We start from the raw sequence: 21,110 nt of genomic DNA on the forward strand, positions 1-21,110 counted from the left end.
TTTACCCATTGCCTAATTGGAAAGAGTAAGTAACCAAATATGATAATGAGTATCAAAGTATGCCAAGTTGTCCATGCAAGACCCAACAGGGTAGTCAAGGACGTTAAAAACCCCCTTAATCAAAGTGTGCCTAGATTTAATTTGTGTCTGCACACGAGTCAAATCCTCTTTGCATGAGTAATTTTATTTTGTTTTTCAAAATAACCAATTGATTATTCTGTATACTACTGTATTATAGATTTTCTCCATTGATATTTTTAACATAAATTTTATATTTTGTGATAGGCGGATTGATATTTGTGTTGTGATGTATTGGCAAAAGAAAGTCCAAGATTGAAATTACCAAATTTACATTTGTATTTCATTTGATAAATCTATGTTCTCTATATTATAAAGGATAGTCACTAATACATGTAGGTAAATAGTTGTTAGGATAAAATCATCATTGTTTCTTATTTTAAGGTGATAGACCTAGGGTAAGGGACATCACTCTTGAAATCAGTGATACGTTTGCATCATATTCAATTTCACCTAAGCTTATCAAGCTTTCAAATTCATTTGAAATAGAATGAAATCAATCCAAGTTACTTTGATGCTTAAATGACATTGATGTAAAATGCTTTATACAAATGTTCCAATTATTGGTAAGAGTTATGTCCCTTACCCTAGGTCTTCCTCCTTAAGTACATGTACATGTAGTGTGATGTTTGAAATACCAATTGCATTAGACTGGTATAATTGTTGTTTTAGGGGCCGGTGTCATAAAAAGATACTTCTCACCATTCACTGAAGTCCCATTGATTACCAAAGCCAGTTAGGACCACTTGAAAAAAATATGCCATAACTATGACATCCTCTGTCAAAATATCGATATAGCTATGTGAAAATTATGACATTGTATGTCAATATTATGGTATAGTTATGTCGAAGTTACAACAGAAATTCTTTTTAGTGGCTCATACTGGCTTCCATAACTTTTTTTTGATTTTTGTTTTTACAGTTTGATAGGGTTGTTGTCTCTTTGGCACATTCCTCATTTCTGCTTTCTTCATTTATATAATATATGCTTAGGACTTGTGCACACACATAAAATTATGCAGGCATCATCTTGTACAACAGAAGAAAAATGAATTGATATTTGACAAATTTTGGATTACTGGTATACATAATTCTATGCCAAAAATTCTTTTTAAATCAATTAAGTAATAAATTGTTTTTTTCTATTTGACAGGAAGGGTCATTTGAAGTTCCACTAGTTGCAGTCTTACCACAAGTTGATATTTCAGTTCCAGATTTCCTAGATTTTAGTATGTGTGCTGCAAAGGATTCAGTGGAAACTATTTTTGAAGTGACAAATACTGGGTAAGAGACAGTGTGGATGATGGATACACTTCAGATCATGTTTGCTTTGAACTACAGTTTGTACATATACGGCTTGCTTGGCCATATACTCAATTGTAACAAATCATTTCCCTTTTGGGCATCACATGCTTTTTTGTATTTCCATAACATTTACTTTTAAGATATCAAAGAGATTCACATTTGATTTTAACTTTTGGGTGGAAGAAAAAACACACTCAGTGGTGTTAGATTCTTAATGTCTTACACACTTGGTGGTGTTAGATTCTTAATGTCTGACACACTCAGCAGTGTTAGATTCTTAATGTCTTACACACTTGGTGGTATTAGATTCTTAATGTCTGACACACTCAGCAGTGTTAGATTCTTAATGTCTTACACACTTGGTGGTATTAGATTCTTAATGTCTTACACACTCAGCAGTGTTAGATTCTTAATGTCTTACACATCCAGCGATTTTGGATTTTCAATGTCTGATACACTTGGTGGTGTTAGATTCTAAATGTCTTACACACTCAGCAGTGTTAGATTCATAATGTCTTATACACTTGGTGGTGTTAGATTCTTAATGTCTGATACACTCAGCAGTGTTAGATTCTTAATGTCTTACACATCTGGCGGTTTTGGATTTTCAATGTCTGATGCACTTGGTGGTGTTAAATACTCAATGTCTTACCCACCCGGCTTTGTTAGATTCTCAATGTCTTACACACTAGGTGATGTTAGATCCTCAATAACCTAAACACTCGGCGGTGTTAGATTCTTAATGTCTTACACACTCGGGGATATTAGATTCTCATTGTCTGACACACTAGGTGATGTTAGATTCTCAATGTCTTAAACACTCGGTGGTGTCAGATTCTTAATGTCTTACACACTCGGCGGTGTTGGATTCTAAATGTCTTACACACTCGGCGATGTTAAATGCTCAATATCTTACACACCTGGTTTTGTTAGATTCTTAATGTCTTACACTCTCGGGGATGTTAGATTCTGAATGCCTGACACACCCAGCGTAGTTAGATTCTCGATGTCCTACAAACCCGGCTGTGTTAGATTCTTACTGTCTTACACACCTGGCGGTGTTAGATTCTTAATGTCTTACACACTCAGCGGTGTTAAATTCTTACATCATCGGCAGTGTAAGATTTTTAATTTCTTTGTGTATCTGGAATTTGTTAGTTTTGTTTCTGTTTTCTAGTGACCTTGAAACAAAGGTGGAGTGGGAGATAGGAGATCCTTTTATGATAGAGCCATCGGCAGCCATATTGAAATCAAGACAGGTCAAAAAGTTCAAGGCCACTTTTAAACCTGAGGTAAGGACATCCTGTCACATGATCAAAGAATATTGTATATTGTTAACATATTATTTTTTGCAGCATACAATTTCAATTGCTTTTTGCTGCATTTGTCTTGGGGAAAAAATACTAAATATATTATTGCAAATATGAATAAAAAAAAATTGAAATCCAGTCTACCAATCCTATTTTGATATCACTGGAAACATAGGGGTTTTCTAGGCTTTAGTACTACTGTGAAATTACTTTAATTCGTGGATACCAATTTTCATGGTTAAGGGAAAAAACACAAGTTCATGGATTCTTGAATTCATTGTTTTGAGGTCTTCAAAGGAAATTCCTTTTCCTTGAGAACCAAATTTTGTGGTTTTGTCCACCCACAAAAACCACAAAAACCACGAAAATTGGTACCCCACGAAAAATAGTACTTGAGTATTGTTAATATGTGACCATGCTGAGTCATGTTTTGTTGAAATTTACCTGTAAGTGCCTTATTGTGTAAGAATCAGGCAGTATTGTAAATATCAGGCAGTATTGTAAGAACCAGGCAGTATCATGCAGTATTGTAAGAATCAGGCAGTATCATGCAGTATTGTAAGAATCAGACAGTATTATAAGAATCAGGCAGTATTGTAAATATCAGGCAGTATTGTAAGAATCAGGCAATATTATAAGTGTCAGGCAGTATGTAAATATCAGGCAGTATCGTAAGAATCAGGCAGTATGAGGCTGTATTGTAAGAATCAGGCAGTATTATAAGAATCTGGCAGTATTGTAAATATCAGACAGTATTGTAAGAATCAGGCAATATTATAAGTATCAGGCAGTATTGTAAATATCAGGCAGTATCGTAAGAATCAGGCAGTATGAGGCTGTATTGTAAGAATCAGGCAGTATTGTAAATATCAGGCAGTATTGTAAGAATCAGGCAGTATTTTAAGAATCAGGCAGTATCAGGCAGTATTGAAAACTAATGAATCATACTCAGAAAAAAACATACAAATTTGACAATGAGAACACATAGTTTATGGTCTACTGGAGATTATTTTGCAGTTTGTTTGTCATAGAGGATGCAGATAAGTGAGTTCAAATTAATGAATGATAGGGGAAAAGTGAGTTATCTCCCTTTGAAGATGAAATTGTTGTGTATTACATATGATTTATACCTCAAATTTCTGTCATCGAAAATAGAAATTAATGCTATTTCTGCATTTCATACGACATTTTGATTGAGACTTTGTAGAAAGACTTTTTTCCCACCATGATTCACCCATTTATCTTACAGGGACTAGCACTTTAATGAAATGGATTTGTATAATTTCAGAATGCCAGTGTTTATCAGGCTGAGACTGTTTGTAAATATGGAAATGAACTGAGTCGAGGAAAAGTCACAAGATTAGAAGGAATAGGTAAGATTTATTATCAAAGAAGGTATTACATGCATTTAAGTGTCAGTCTCTGTAAGAATCAGGCTGTGGTTGAAACATGGTATGAAAAACCCATCATTTATAAGTTTAATTTGACTGTTTGCATCATCTGAAACAAGGAAAAAAAGACAAGATTTTTCATATCATTTTGGTAATTTTACTTATAATTTCATTAAAATACACTGAAACTGCTTCCTTGAATGAAATTGTACTGTCAGATTGGTGGGGTTTTGACATGCATGTTTCTGATTTTTTCCATTTTGCCTGGTTCCTATAAAAACTTGCAGATCTTTCATAAACAAAGAAAAAATCAACAAGTATTTTTGCAATCTCTAGCCCCCTCTCCCCTTTTCTCCTCCAAAATTATACCCCCTGCTCAGATAGAGAGGGGATATACTGTTTTACCCTATGCGTCCACCTGTAACAATTTTTTCCATCATAGTATTTTTCTCAGCAACTACTCATCACAGCAGTGTACGATTTTCACACATTCTTCCTGTAGATATGCCATATGATGTGATTTATTTTTTTAAAAATTTGACAACATTTTCCTGTTTTCCAAGGAACTAGGTTATTTTTCACTTTGAAATTTTCGTTTCACTTTTCTCAGCAACTGCAGGTACTCATTACAGTGGCTTGAATTTTGAGCGCATTTTTCCCATAGGTATGTCATATGGATTGAAAATTCAACAACTTCCTGTTATCCGTCAACTTTTTTTTTATCCCACTTACTGCATATTGTGATTGAAAGCGGGGGTATCACTACTGAGCCATTGCTCACAGATTTCTTTTTTTTTTAAAATGGACAATTGTTTACCTATCTCATCCTTTCCAGCTATTCTACCTTTTTTTCAATAATAAATGTCATTGCTCAGTATGTATGGCTAGTGTGAATTGGTTGTTGGTCTGACTTATATTACTGATAGCTAGAAACTTTGCTAGAGTATTATATTTGCCACTTTTGAAGTAAATTTTCAGAAGGGAAAAAAAAAGCTGTCTCGAAAATTTTTATCAAAAAATGATCTTGGGATAACCAATGATTGTCAGTCCATAGGGGTGACAGGTCCAAACATTTTCAAGAGTGAATTGTCGTGGACTTTTTTGCATCCTAAATAAAAGGTCCACAGAAAAATGTGAAAGGTCCTCATTAAAAGTATGTGTAAAGTATGTAGGGTCCTTGACCTAGGTGAAGGAAATTTCACTGGTCCTGTATCAGAAATTGAAGGCAAAGGACCTCTGAACAGTGCTACTTGGAAACTCTGAATCCAAGACTTCATGGAACAAGAATAATGCTATAATCTTTGGCATAATATAATCAGAACGGCTGTGATGATAATGCCAAGATGACAATAACCCAACTGGGATGAAAATTGTCAGCTTAAGGCCACCCTTGGGTTATCAGTGAATGACGAGGATTTCCCTCAAACTATAGGGCAGGCTGCAGCTGTCCTCAAAACAACATTATACACAGGTACAGCAAAATAGTTGCCCCTGAAACTGAAAGTGTAAAGTAACGTAAGCAGTAAACTAAAGGTGAAACCGAAACAAGGCACACACAGGTCAGACTTGGGACAGGCACAAAAACAAGGCACACGCAGGTCAGACTTGGGACAGGCACAAAAATCTGGTGGGGTTAAAAGTATTTTGGGTTGGTCATTTCCCTGTGGAAAATATTACACAATAAAACACACCTAAAAATCAGTTCAAAAATTTTGCCAATTTCTGCACCCAATGTCATTCTTGTGTCTTTTCCTTGGTAGATAAAAAGTTGTGTAAAATGTAAATGACTGTGAATTTTATCTTTTATAGTTCACGATAGTGTGTTTTGATTTCAGGGAAATATCCCCACATTTTGATTTCCTCACCGGGAAGACCAGCTACAACACTGAACAAAGACAACTTAGAGGCTACAATACAGTTTGGTAGTGTGCCTGTAGGAGCTACTGTACAGAAGTATATAGAACTGCATAATTTGGCACCAGTAAGCATTCTATTTTTCACGTGTTTATAGAAATGCTCAGGGCTTGACAATAATGCTTGTTGAATTGTCTGATACCAGAGTAAAAAATCGTCGGAGGAGTAAAATCCAAATGAAGCTTGCCCAATGGGACAAGCAAATTGATTTTGAACAAAAATGATTAAATCCTCCTTTTAATCAAACTAATTAGCAAACAACAAGAAAAAACTGAAATAATGACCTAGGGTATGGGATACAACTCTAACAAATCATTGGAATATTTGTATTCAGCATTTTATATCAATCTCATATAAGCATCAATGTAACTTGGACTGATTTCATTCTGTTTCAATTGAAAGCTTGATATGCTTTGGTGAAATTTAATGTGATACAAACATATCACTGATTTCAGGAGTTATGTCCCTTACCTTAGGTTTACCTCCTTAATGTGACAATTATAACATGTAACTTATAATTCAAAACTGGTTCTTTGTCAGATACATGTACTTAGAAATAATAAAAACACATAAATAAATGTAGACCAGCCTTGTCCATATATCTGAATTAACAGTGCACCTGGTAGATTGGGATTCGATTCTTGAAATTAAAATGATAACATCGAGATGGAATATAAACAATGTTACAAACGTCAACACAGATTTTACACTTGGATAAATAGAGAAATAAATATGTTTTGTTTTATTATTTAAGGAGCCAAAACTCTTGAAATCAGTGATATGTTTGTAGTATATTCAGTTTCACCAAAGCCTCTCAAGCTTTCCTTTGAAGCAGAATGAATTGAATCCTAGTTAATTAGATGCTTACATAAGATTGATGTAAAATGCTGAATACAAACATTCCAATGATTTTTAAGACTTGTGTCCCTTACCCTAGTTCCTGAGAATCTGGCAGTACATGAAACATAGAATGAAAAAAAAACACCATTTTGAAAGTGTAATTGACTGTTTGCACCCTCAGAATCAAGAAAAAAAGACAATATTTTCAATATCATGCTGGCCCTTTGAGTTACAAATTCTGTGAAATGCACTGAAAATGAACATTTAGGGCAGATTACTCTGTCATAAACCTCGTTTTTCTCAGATTCTTATGAAAAATTTCTGAGCAAATCCAGTGATGCAGAGATCAAATAATGGCCTTTTCAAATGAGTGACATTATACTGTCAGACCTGTGGTTTTGACATGCATGTTTCTGATTTTTTCCCATTTTGCCCGATCCTTACAAATGCTTACACTTAACTCATTCAATCAAAATTGAATTTTTCTAGACAAGTTCTATTTTTATTCAGACAAGTAAGTTCTGGTATGTACTTTACCTGTTGTCATGTTTAAAATAAATGTTATTGTTCAGGCCTGAATGCTTGGCATGAATGAACATCTTATGTGTCTGAGGACTTCTTTTAATTTTAGGTACTGCATGCTGTACCAATGAAAGTATTATATTATTATTGCATAAGGTTTTCCATATTGGCTTAGTTATCAGTCTGAGGCTAGCTATATTGGTTTGAGGCATTGCCGAAGTCCAATAACTCAGCCAAGATGGAAAAACTTACACAATTATACTTTTATTGACTAACTAGTCCAATACATCATCTAGGCCAATATAGATTTAAACCAGGCCAATATGACATATTGGACGGGTAAAAGCTTTATTGGGTGGCTATTTCTTGTATTGGCACACTTTTGTATTTTATATTGTATTGGCAGTTTTTATCATATTTAGGCCAATATTTGAATGTTAGGATGTTTTGCAGAAATAAAAAAGTGAGATAGTCCTGTAAAATAACACTGAAATACAATAAAAATTGTGGGATTTTGACTTGAATTATTTTCTAGTAGCAGACAGATTGGAATCAATTTGAATGAATAATTATACATTTTATCACATAGACCAATAATTCAACTTCATAACAAAAATATAAATGTGTAACTTTTTTAGGTGTATCAGACATTACAGAATTTGCATGATTCTTACATGTGTAATAAAAAAAGTCATAGATATTTGCTCCTATTAAATATCTGAAAGTAAAAAAAAATACATACTTTTAAAAGTAGAACAAAATAAGTCCATGGAAAGAGAAGATGACAAGATGAATTTTAATTACTTCTCTGTCTAAGAATTAGGCAAAATGTGTGGTGCATTAAAAAAAGCATGTTTTTTTTTTGTTTTATCCAAGTATTTAGACCTCATTACCTGTAGAAGTAATTATCAAAGCTTTTTGTAAAGTTTGCCTTTTAAATATATTGATAAGTCAAATAAAAAAGTTTTAAAAAAATCTAAGTTACAGATGCTTCAGGATAAATTTAAAAAGCTATATGGTTGTTTTTTAAGTGTTATTAATATTGAGTGGAAAAAAAACTAGTGATGTGAAAATGATGTGCCATCCATTGCCTGATTCTTACACAAAATGGTACTTTAAGCTTTCTATATTCAATGATATAAGACCTTGAACTTTGACAATATGATTTTTTTACCTTTGCAGGTGAGAGCTCCATTTAAAGTAGAACACCCTACCAGGATAAGTAGAATTGATACAGTGTTTGACTGTCCTCAGAAATCTGGTATTGTTCCTCCCATGGGCTCTGTCAGGCTGCCTGTGAGTAACTATGACATAATTCTATCTCATCATTTATTTGTTTCATATCCATTTTATATATAGTATTCTCTAGGTTGGTAGAAAAGAGGAAAATAGTTTGGAGAAGAAAACTTGCGGAAATTTAGTGTTAAAAAATTACTATAAAAAGATACAACAACATCAATTAATAGAAGGAAATACATGCATAATGTATTCATGTATAACATATTCATGCATAATGTATTTATGTATAACATATTCATGCATAATGTATTCATGTGTAACATATTTCTGCATAATGTATTCATGCATGATAGATTCATGTATCATGCATTCATAACATGGGTTGTGTCCTTTTTGTATGACTTGTGATGTACTGTGGTTATCAACCTTGCATGGGAAGAATTGGGATTGATTTTGCATACAATGTGGACATAACTTTTTGTAGGAGCTGGCATGTCAGTTAACTGCTAGTAGTCCATGGTTGGTACATTTATGTAATTTATATTCAGTTTCTTCATTTCTGTTGTAACAAGGGACTTTTTGAACTGATTTTTAGGAGTATTTAATTGTGTAAAATTTTTTTATAGTGTCCAGATTTTAAAGGGGGAGGGTTGTGATAAATATGTCTGAATTTTATATGGACTGGTACTTAAGATAATTGGTAATGGGTGTTGTAGAAATTTTTTTTTTTAAACATTCGGGAAAATAGATTTAATTCATATGCAAAATTTGATTTTTTTTTTTTCAGTTGACCTTTAACCCCCATGTTATTGACACCACAAGCATAGATTATTTCCATATTGTTGCCATTGGAAACATCAGTAAAAGTGTAGTCAAGTGTCAGGGGATGTCCAAAGGTAAGTTCAAGGTCATGAAAAACTGTCCCTGACCTTTTCACATTACTAGGAGAGGAAAAAGTTTGATGTCAAACCAAGTCAAAAATATTCATATTTGTTTTTAAATTGTATTAAAATTTAAATCAGTTTTAGAGATTTTTTAAAATATGAAGTTGAAAAATGTAAAATTATTAAATTATCAAAAGAGTAACGAAAGGAACAAAGGTTAGAGGGAATATCAAAAGACCTGAAAAACAGACACACACAAAAAAGAAAGTGACAGTGTATCAGGGATGATTTTTCCACTTTTTAGCAGAATTCCGTTATTTCAGATACAGAGTTTCCTGTCAAAATTCTTTTTTTTAATTGTTTACTTACTTCTGATTTTACCAATTTTCACTTTGTTTGTTGACCTGGTAAAATCATCCATCTGCATTAATGTAAATGTAATTTGAACCATGGTGAACTGAACACCTGTCGAATCGAACACCTGTCTAAACCAAACATCCATCTTAACTAAACACCTGTCTAAACCAAACACCCATTTTAATCGAACACCTGTATAAACCAAACACCTGTCTTAACCAAACTTACTGTAGAGGCCAAAAGGGATTCAGTTTAGACAGGTTTCCCCATATAAATATTTACATTGCTTTATTGATACTTATATTTTTTTTTGAAGGTCCAATTGTACAGTTAAGTTCAAAGGTTGTGAACTTTATGCAGATAGACTCAGGAGAAGTGGGAACTAAAACTATTGATATTGTAAACAATTCTGATGTGGATGCTGATTTTCAGGTAGGTTAATACTGGATAGCTGGAGATTTTTGTTGGTTTAAAAATGCAAAAATATTTTTTTGGGAAATATTTATAGATACTCTGGGCTTTATAAATAAACCAGCCACCAGTCTAAACCAGCCACTTTTCAAAGTCTCTTCTAATATTTAACCAGAATAATTGAAACACTTATCTCAAAAATGTAAAATTAAACAAACTGTATTCCAAAAGGGTTTAGTTAATGCAGGTTTTACTGTGGACTGAGAGTTTTAAAACCGTTACTGTGAAGTGTTTTAATTTATGGATCCGTGAGGAAACTCGAGTTTGTGAATTCTTGAATTCATGTTTTTGAAGTTTTCAGTACACATATCAATGGGAATCTACTTTTCATTGCGAACCAAATTTCGTGGTTTGGCCTGCCCAAAACCACAAAAATTGGTACCCCATAAACAATAATACTTTCTCAGTATTATTATTGTGAATTAAATGCTTAATATTTGGTATGAAGAAATATCACACGTTTAAATTTCATTGAAGTTTTCAATTATACTATTTCAACTAAATCATGTCTTTTTGTGATAATCATTTTTTGTATGGAATGCAGTGGGTTATATCTACAGTAGAATCTTCTGGCCTGGGTTTTATAATACAAAATCAAGAATTGAGAATTCCCTCAAATCGTGGGCTTTTCCTCATATATATCTTCAATTTTAAGTTATCTGATTGGTCAAAATTAAATTGAGAAAGGATTTGAGAAAAATCTCAATTTAAGTTTTCCTTCCATTTTTGCCATAGTGCTCTTCAACTAAATTTAACCTTTCTTTATTTAAGCCAACTTTACCAATACTTTTTTGCTTATTTCTGGACGTTATGAGGTATAAACATTTTGATAATGCAATGAAATCGTTTTGGCTTTTTTTTTCTACATGTGCCTCGCCCTATATACATTTTGTTTGTTTCTTAGACAGAGCAATATTTAAGTACCGGCAGTAGTCTTTGTAAGAATCATGCAAATTCTGTGATATGTGATACACATTTTTCTTTTTGTTATTAAGCTGCTGTATAGATCTATATGATAAAATGTATAATTATTCATTCCAATATGTTGGCTCTTAAGAGATTTTATTGAAAATCCAATGATTTCTATTGTATTTTAGTGCCATTTACAGAGTTATCTCTCTTAATTTGGAGTTTTACAGTACACCCTATATATTTTTTTATCTCCTAAGAACAAGGGTTATATGAAAAGCCATGTGTTAATTTCTGTATACTAATACTTTAAATGAAATTTCAAAAATAAAAAAATATGTAGGCTCTCCAATCATGTATCACATTTTGCATGATTCTTATCTGGAGAGCTACTTAAATGTTGAAACTCACTTGATATCATATTGATATGCATTTCATTACATTCCAGTTTATGATTGATTGTGAGGAGAGTGTATTTAGATTTGAGAGGCTAACAGGAACTGTTAGAGCTAATAGTACTGTAACAGTCATTATCAGGTTTTTACCAGTCTATCCTATCAACTACTACAAACGTCTGGCTTGTTTAATACACAATCAGGTATGTAAGTCACTGTGGCAGTCACCAAATTACTGATTCATTTATAGAATAGTGCTGTAATAGTCAGTTTCAGGTTTTACCAGTCCATGCTATCAACTACTACAAACATCTGACTTGTTTAATACACAATCAGGTATGTAAGTCACTGTGGCAGTCACCAAATTACTGATTCATTTATAGAATAGTACTGTAACAGTCATTTTCAGGTTTTACCAGTCCATGCTATTAACTACTACAAACATCTGACTTGTTTAATACACAATCAGATGTGTATATGTAAATCAACTTTAGAATCTTTTTGAAAAGTTTCAGTGGCTCTGAAAAGGGCAGTTGTATATGATAGCTCCTTAAGCTATAGTGTAAGCTGCCTTCTTAATGTCCTTTATTTTTTTTTCAGGAACCATTATTTTTAGATTTATTAGGTACATGCCACACAGAAATGGTCAAACCTGCAGTATTATTAACCAAACATTTAGACAGATATAGGTCACATGTTGAAAGAGGTCTGTCTGTGTATCCACCTGAGGTATGTGTATAGATCAATGTCTGTCTGAAACATTTTCTTTGTTATTATTCAGATAATATTATAAATTTTACAGATAGGCAGAGAGAAGGGTGTAAATTGGTAGATTTTTTATGAACTGGGTATTTATGCTTTACATTTGCTTGTCCATAATAATGACAAAATTACTGATGAATTTTATTGATATTCACCCATAATTTTGGCAGTTTCTGTCCATAACATCAGCTTTTTATGGCAAAAATCAAACCTTACTAGTTTTAATCTTAAATGACATTTTTTATGCACCTTACTACTGTAAACCAACTCATTTTCGCAACTACTTTCTTTCACATTTTGCTGTTGTTGTCTAATTTCATGAGATTTATTTTCACGTTTTTAATAGAATAATTGCTTGAACATATAAAGATAGTGTCTGAGTATGTTTTTTTTACGGCTATTTATTTTTGCGATAATTCTACGTCCCCGAAAGTCATGAAAATTATATTTAATCATCAGAAAGGAGTAGACAGATCTGTAGAGGATGGCTACCTGCTTGTTGTTGCTTTTGTAGTATGTGGCTACCTGCTTGTTGCTTCTGTAGTGAGTTGCTACCTGCTTGTTGCTTCTGTAGGGGGGTGGCTACCTGCTTGTTGCCTCTGTAGGGGGGGTTGCTACCTGCTTGTTGCTTCTGTAGGGGGTGGCTACCTGCTTCTTATTGCATCTGTATGGGGGTTGGCATGCCTACCTGCTTGTTGCTTCGGTATGGATGGCATGCCTACCTGCGTGTTACTTCTGTAATGGGTTAACATGGTTCAGTAAGGGCAAAATTGGCCTAAAAAAAAAGTCTACGTGAAGAAAATTTGATGTTGTTTTTCCAGCTCTGTAATGTGTTTTATATTTGATTTGATTGGTTTATGGTAATAATTTGAACATATACGGTCATATATACCCTTCAAACATGCCTGAGATTGGGGAAATCTGTTAAAAAAGCTGGGAAACACCAAATTTTGTGCAGTTTTTCACTCTTTTAACAATGGCCACATGCGTGTTGACTCTTGTTCTTCATATATTTTGTTTATAATTGTCAGTTACAACTTGTGTTAAAATATCTTGAGTTAACAGATGTGTGGCCACTTCCGTTCCACACAAAAACCATCTATAAAATTGCAGAAATATTAAAAGTTAGTGGGTTTTGTAAAAGTTACAGATATGCATACTGTTATTTCTTGAATAGAGTCATAAATCTCGTAAAAAGCATCTAATTTCCAGTGTTTGTGATCATTTTACTATACTACTACTACCTAGAAATCAGCTTTAATGAAATTTTCAAAATGTCTGAATTACAAGGCCAAAAGGGATCCTGACTAAACTTTCTCTTTTATCGAAATTTTATTCAGTGGTTTACTTTGAAAGAAAGAAACAAAGTATGTAAATTTCAAGAAATTGAACCACATGTTTTATTTGGATAATTTCAAGCATAGAGTATTTTCATTGACAAAACTTTTATTGCTAAGATGCTTTGAGTTTGATACCAGAATGCTACAAAATAAAACGTTTTGCCGATTTTTACAGAGTTGTTTCCCTTAGGTGTTGTGTAACCCCCCCTTTAACTCTACAGATCTTATTTTATTCCATGTTTACCAATTCTGATTCATTTTTACATAAAGCCGGTATTTTTGTGGGTGCCAAATTTCGTGATTTGCTTTTAATGGTTTTAAATTTTCTTGATCTTGATTTTTTTGTGTGCTTTGATACAATCTACTCTTGATAAATTCAACTTGCAAAGATTTTTTTTTTTCTAACTTCCTAAAGCTCTCAAATAAAGCAAAGATTAAAACCACTCAAAAATTTCATGCAGTACATACTATGTATCTTATATTACAGGAACTGAATGAGTTGGTGAGAAACAAAAAACTGGAAATTGATGATGCGGGTGCTGTTATGATGCCTGAGGTAAGATGGTGATACATTCTAATTAAAAAAATTGTAATTTTTGTTTGCTAATTATAGACACATAGAATTTTTTTAAGTTGTGATCCAAATAAACTTCAAGCAGTAGTGATTTTGAGTATGCAGTATGCATTTTAAAAACATGCTAAACGAATGATTTAGATTTGATTGTAAGGCTAACACTACATTAACCCTTTTGGAGCATTTGCTGTAAAATGATATTTTATAGGTTTCATAATGAGTGAAAGTTTAATATCGCAAAATATCTGCATATGCTGGTATATAAGGGCAATGAAGAGGGCAAGGCCCTTTGGATCTGCCTATGCTGGGTATATAAGGGCAATGAAGAGGACAAGGCCCCTTGGATCTGCCTATGCTGGGTATATAAGGGCAATGAAGAGGGCAAGGCCCTTTGGATCTGCCTATGCTGGGTATATAAGGGCAATGAAGAGGACAAGGCCCCTTGGATCTGCCTATGCTGGGTATATAAGGGCAATGAAGAGGGCAAGGCCCTTTGGATCTGCCTATGCTGGGTATATAAGGGCAATGAAGAGGACAAGGCCCCTTGGATCTGCCTATCCTGGGTATATAAGGGCAATGAAGAGGGCAAGGCCCTTTGGATCTGCCTATGCTGGGTATATAAGGGCAATGAAGAGGACAAGGCCCCTTGGATCTGCCTATCCTGGGTATATAAGGGCAATGAAGAGGGCAAGGCCCTTTGGATCTGCCTATCCTGGGTATATAAGGGCAATGAAGAGGGCAAGGCCCCTTGGATCTGCCTATCCTGGGTATATAAGGGCAATGAAGAGGACAAGGCCCCTTGGATCTGCCTATGCTTGGTATATTCATTTATCTGAATAAATATTAGAAAATAACAATCTTTTGTTATAAAACTTGGACCTGATATTCTTGTGGACTTCAATATTCATAGCTGGAGTTTTTCTTCTATTTTCTTAATAGACTGAAGTAGAACACCCACACAGCCCACAGTCAATCCATTCAGTACACCCTATGGATGAATACTTCAATGATGGCTTTCATTCTGAAATTATTGTAAGTATAACTACTATATCCAAAGTTTTTGTAGCAATTTGAAATAAAGTGGTACCAATTTCAATACAAATCTAACTAGGCTACTGAGTTATTTAAGTAACTCTCTAGGTAGAAGCTTGCATTATGTATTTCATAATACCAAACATAGCATTCGAGGATTACAGTAGATATTCAGTCCATCTGGAAGAGGTATCAAACAGGCCCTCAGACAGACCTGGCAAAATCATTTTTCAACCTGTCGGACATTTGGTCTGGTAACCTAACAAAATCTGCTGGACCGAACAATTATCTGCCAGACCGAAATCATTTCTCTGATCCAATTTAAATTTGCCTGGATTGGAACACCATCTTTAAACCAGAAGTTCTAATAAAGTAAATATACTGGACATCTGGAAATCACACAAATTTTACCAGACTGGCAGCTAAAAGTACTGATCATGTCCGACAGTCCGACAAATTTCACCATGACTGCTCAGAAATGGGTTAGGGAAGTAAATTTAGAATGAAGATAGCTTTTTAATTGATTTAAAATTGAAATATGCAATTAAAAAAAATAGATAAAAAAAGAATTATTTACAGTATCTAGATATGGTAGATTGATTTTTTTTAAATGGACAAGCTTTGACCTTTGACCCTATATTGCCATTTTTTGGTTATCATCCTTTTTTTCACTTATTTCACCAAAATAAGAATGATATATAAGTGCAATGCTAGGAGGTAGGCTATTGATCATATTACTGATGTGTCCTGCTTTATAATGACAGAGCACCTGTGATCTTTTGGACACAGTCTGTCGAGTTTGAATAGCTGGCAATTATGATAATTTTGTCATAAATGACTAGGTAAATGACAGCTACTAAATTTGAGACACTGATTAAGGAGGTAAGGGGTAAGGGACACAACTCTTACAAATTATAGGAACATTTGTATTCAGCGTTTTACATCAATTTCATTTAAGCTTCAAAGTAACTTGGACTGATTTCATTCTGTTTCAAATGAAATCTTTATAGGCTTTGGTGAAATTGAATATGATACAAGCATAACACTGATTTCAAGAGTTATTTCCCTTACCCTAGGTGTACCTCCTTAAATACTGATAACTAAGTGGCATTCTAAAATCTTTGTACAATTTATTGATCATGCTGTCTCTCCCTTTGCCTGGTTCCCTGTTTCTATCTGCAATTCCTCAAAAATTACTGAATGGAATTCAATGAAACCTGCCTGCTTTCTTCATCAGCGTATGCTATCACTCACCTATTTTGCATTTCCATCAGAATGACTTTTGGTTTCTTTGGAGAGTAGTGTGAGTATCTACTAGTGAGCTTTGGAGAGTAGTGTGAGTATCTACTAGTGAGCGTTGCTCATAGTTTTTCCAGTTATTTCTGATTTTTCCTGTTTTTCCTGTTTTTGATCTCATAAAAAATAGGGTTTGTTTCTATAGCAATATATTTCTGATTTGTGTTTTTTATATGACTTTTAATGTTATCATATTTGTTTCAGAATTTCGTTCCACATGTGAGCTTGGAAACTAACTCGGTTGACTTTGGAAACTGTCAGAATCTTAGAGTCATAGAAAATAAGGTGACTATCAGTTTAACTCAAGCAGTTTTTTAAATCATGAACTTTTCGCAGAAGTTTTATTTTTGGTATTTTCCCAGGAAAACTTGTAATGTGAAAATCATTTAGTAATGAATATTTTCTTTGAAGAACAGAGGAATGGTCATGTCATTTCACAGTTTACAGTATTTTACCATAACACAATTTTTCTTGTTATTTATTTTAAAGGCATGATTTCTGTTATTGAAAAGTATTAATGGACAATCTTTAGCTACTTGAACCATATAAACAAATTTCATTTCCCAACTGAATGAGTGTGTGATAGATTTGAATCACCTTAACTGTCTGTCATTTCGTCCATCCATTTGTCCATTTTTGTCACAATAAAAAAATAATGTCTTGTCTCCCAATGGATGGATTGATTTTAAATTTGGTGTGCGGCTGCATATACCTGGAGAATATGTTGGTAGCAATTTTGGTTGCTCTACAATATCAACTTCCTGTACGAGTAGGGGTATGAATAGCACAGCAACGCATGTGTTTTTTCCAGCAACAGTAGTATTGCTCATTTGTTCAATCACGCTGAAGTTACATTGATATTATCAGGCCAAATGAAGTTAATTAGTAGATTCTCATTCTCTCCTGCACCTAAAAAATTGACAAAAAATTTTTAAAAATGGGGAGGGAATTTCAAAAATCAGGTGTTTTTCGAATTGGTTTGTAGTATTATATTAGAGATACTATAATACACAAATCTTTCATTTCTTGCTGACTGAAATAATGTTTTTATTCTACATTTATTTTTATTTTATTAAGAAACTGATGTGGCTATGGATTTAGAACATATTTATACTTCAAATATCTAAAATTAGGCTAGCAAATATCTGGTAAGGTATAAAGAATAAAAATAAAATCCTCCCATCCACCCCACATTTTTTTGTGAAGGTTTGATGAGAATCTACCATTTTTAAATTAACTTGGCCTAAACTTGATAAATATCTTTTCTACTATTTTTTTGGTTTTTTATTTTTGTTATGGAGAGCATCTCAGACATATAAAATATGAATGAAAATATTTTTAGAGTCTTAATTTCTCTTGGAAACAAGAAGTGTTCAATAATTTTAAAATTTATTCTATTTCCAGGTCATAAATATCACAAATCATACAAAAGGAAAGATAACTGTCCAATGGATGGGAGGTAACTCTTGTTTAATTTATCTCTTTAAATAAAATTCTGTGTAAAAACAACTCAAAACAAAGCAGCATGGATTATTTCCTCTGAGCAGTCAAGATTTAAATCATGCAGTGTGTTCAGTTTTCAAGAATGTTATTGATCTTTGTTAATGAGGTAGACCTGGGGTAAGGGACATAAGTCTTGAAATCAGTGATATGCTTGTATCATATTCAATTTCACCAAAGCCCATCAAACTTTTATATAAAATAGAATGAAATCAGTCCAAGTTACTTTGATGCTTACATGAGATTGATGTAAAATGCTGAATACAAACGTTCCAGTGATTTTTAAGAGTTGTGTCCCTTACCCCAGTTCTACCTCCTTAAGATCAATCTCATTGTTTCTGAATAATGACAGTGAATGTAACTGGTTTTTATCCAATACAAATCAGGGTTCTAAATAAGTGCTGGCGACTGGCGATTTCGACGTCTACTTTGACATTGGTGCCGGCTATTTTGTTGCTAAAAAAAATAAAATTGAAAAAAAAATAAATGTTTGGTTATTTCACGTTTCATACATACAAAATTGTGTCAGAAACCTTTGATCGTGGTGTTTATTGTAATGCAGATTAGTTTCCTTGATAAATTCATTTTTTTTGTCGTGTTCGGCAGAACGAATGAATAAACAAACTTTAATCGTGGTTAATTCTGCGCTTGTAATGGACGTATTTCGGGTTTTTTTTAATGCAGTACTGATTCCGTATCACGGATTATGTATGTGGGAAGTTTTAGAATCAATTCAACATTTCCAGTCATCATTGACCAAAGCATGTCACAGTGCAAATACACAAAAATATCATCTTATTTTACTAAAAAAGCGATAGATGGTGTGTATAAACAAATGTCAACATCTTTCAATGATTTAATGTTGTTTTTAGCTGTGAACAGGCCGAACTCTTTTGCTTCACATAAAAAAATCACATAAATTTTCAAATATAAGCAAAATAAGCTAAAAAATGGGAATACAGTCAAACCTCAATGTGTCACACTCGGATTAGTCGAAATCTCGGATAACTCGAACTAATTATAAAGTCCCAGCAAAACTCCCCTTACTCCAATACAATTTTACTGCGGATGACTCGAACTCGGATGAATCAAAACCTCAGATAACTCGAGGTAATTAATCAGTCCCCTTGATAGGACTTCGAGGTTAATTAACCCTGATGTCTCGAAGTCAACTAATTAGTCAGAAAATTTATGACAAACCATGATCGAAGTGTGTTTTAACAACAATTAGCGTGGCTTTTAAATTTAATTTGTTGACACTCTTTATGGTTTGATTTATTTATTTGATTAATTTAAAATTGCGCGTGTTGTTAAAAGAAATGAATTTTATTAATAACACGTGGGAATTTACACTAACAGTAATAACGGATATTTTGATATTTTGAAAAATTTTTATAAAAAATACAGATGAGTTGTAATGGTATCTGACTATTTAATGAAACATCAAACAGATGATAGTAAGGGTATTTCAACGACTACATTCGTTTCACTAATGACTTTGAAATTTTATTGTAATGTTGTAGAGCACATTGTTTGAAGATACTCCTGATTGTGAATCAAATAAAGCAACATGTTATGAACTGACGATTTTGATATAGAAAAAATAAAAAGGAAATTTCACTCAAACACTCGGTGCCGTTCAGTATTTCAAACATGATAAACAACATACAAAAAAATATCTTTCATTATGAAACACATGACATTACGAAGTACCGTGTAAAGTGAAGTACATGTACATGTACAAGCACAACAAATGATGTAACTACAGAAACAATCATGGACCAAACTACTAGTATTTCCGCTTTATCCTCGACCTCGGATTACTCGAACCTCGGATAACTCGAACATTTTTGCATGGTCCTTTCGACTTCGACTTAACAAGGTTCGACTGTATTTGCATTAAGAATAAGTGATCAAAATCTGCTCAAAACAGCCCAGATGCCACCGCCTGCACTCAAGATTTTCAAAATTTTCCGGTGGAGGACCCCACGCCTATCGTGCCATCTACTTTTGATTTTCTCCCACCTTATTGAGAACCCTGACAAATTCAAGATGTTGATTTCAGTTTTAATGATGATTACTGATAAAATTTCTGTTTTACTGATTGAAAGGGAGTCAGCATCCATTCACTTGCAATATGCTTGATGACACTGGGAATTTTTATATTAAAAAAGAATTGTAAAAGAATGAGAAATACAGGCCTGGGATTCGTAACAGATCTCAAATGCTTGAGTTTTTCGTTAAATTTTCCATTTCAAGTGATTTGATTGGTAGAAATTTGAGTTGAGGTAGAGTTTGTGGAAAATCTCAATTTGAGATCGTTCATGAAACTGGGTCCATGCAGAACATTGATTTATAGAATTAATGTCAAGTTTGCATTTTGCAGGTCATGAGAGAACTTTCTGTGTGATGCCTTTAACTATGGACATTCCACCAATGAAGTCTTGTGCTTTCCAAGTCACATTTAAACCTGTGAGTTAAACTACCATTTAAGGAGGTAGACCTAGGGTAAGAGATATGACTCTTGAAATAAGTGATATGTTTGCATCATATTCAATTTCACCAAAGCCTATCAAGCTTTCCTTTAAAACAGAATAAAATCAATCTGAGTTACTTTGACGCTTACATGAGATTGATGTCAAATGCTGAATACAAACGTTTCAATGATTTGTAAGAGTTGTGTCCCTTACCCTAGGTCTACCTCCTTAAATACAAGTGATTCAAGGATTCAAGGTAAGGTGTGCCAGGCTTATGCCCCCTAATAATATTGAAAAATACTTCATAAGTCTATTGCTGAAATGTTTGAAGTTTCACTATACTTGGCATTTATTCTATTTTGGCTCTCTCCTTGATACTGAGATCCTGGATCTACCCTCTGTACAATTGGATAAATCTTAATTAGTGTATTAAAAAAACACTGATCTGACAACATAGTTTCTTTCTATGAGGTTCTCATTTGAAAACAACCACTCATTGATGTCTGCATCTCTT

General features: G+C 33.4%; 1 protein-coding gene across 1 annotated transcript in view; it reads left to right on the forward strand.

The window, feature by feature from the left end:
• Positions 1–21,110, forward strand: part of LOC148599985 (cilia- and flagella-associated protein 65-like) — a 68,889-nt gene that overhangs the window by 10,218 nt on the left and 37,561 nt on the right. Inside the window, exons 4-17 of the mRNA XM_088557320.1 lie at positions 1,232–1,362; positions 2,561–2,675; positions 3,982–4,066; positions 5,920–6,065; positions 8,543–8,656; positions 9,387–9,495; positions 10,157–10,272; positions 11,669–11,818; positions 12,216–12,344; positions 14,205–14,273; positions 15,231–15,323; positions 16,824–16,904; positions 18,024–18,078; positions 20,506–20,591. Coding sequence (XP_088413446.1) covers positions 1,232–1,362; positions 2,561–2,675; positions 3,982–4,066; positions 5,920–6,065; positions 8,543–8,656; positions 9,387–9,495; positions 10,157–10,272; positions 11,669–11,818; positions 12,216–12,344; positions 14,205–14,273; positions 15,231–15,323; positions 16,824–16,904; positions 18,024–18,078; positions 20,506–20,591 — 1,479 coding nt within the window. The remainder of the gene's footprint in view (positions 1–1,231; positions 1,363–2,560; positions 2,676–3,981; positions 4,067–5,919; positions 6,066–8,542; positions 8,657–9,386; positions 9,496–10,156; positions 10,273–11,668; positions 11,819–12,215; positions 12,345–14,204; positions 14,274–15,230; positions 15,324–16,823; positions 16,905–18,023; positions 18,079–20,505; positions 20,592–21,110) is intronic.

This window comes from Perna viridis, chromosome 13 (assembly GCF_037379345.1).
Source record: "Perna viridis isolate PV_CMFRI_1.1 ecotype Kerala chromosome 13, ASM3737934v1, whole genome shotgun sequence".
Lineage (NCBI taxonomy): Eukaryota > Metazoa > Mollusca > Bivalvia > Mytilida > Mytilidae > Perna > Perna viridis.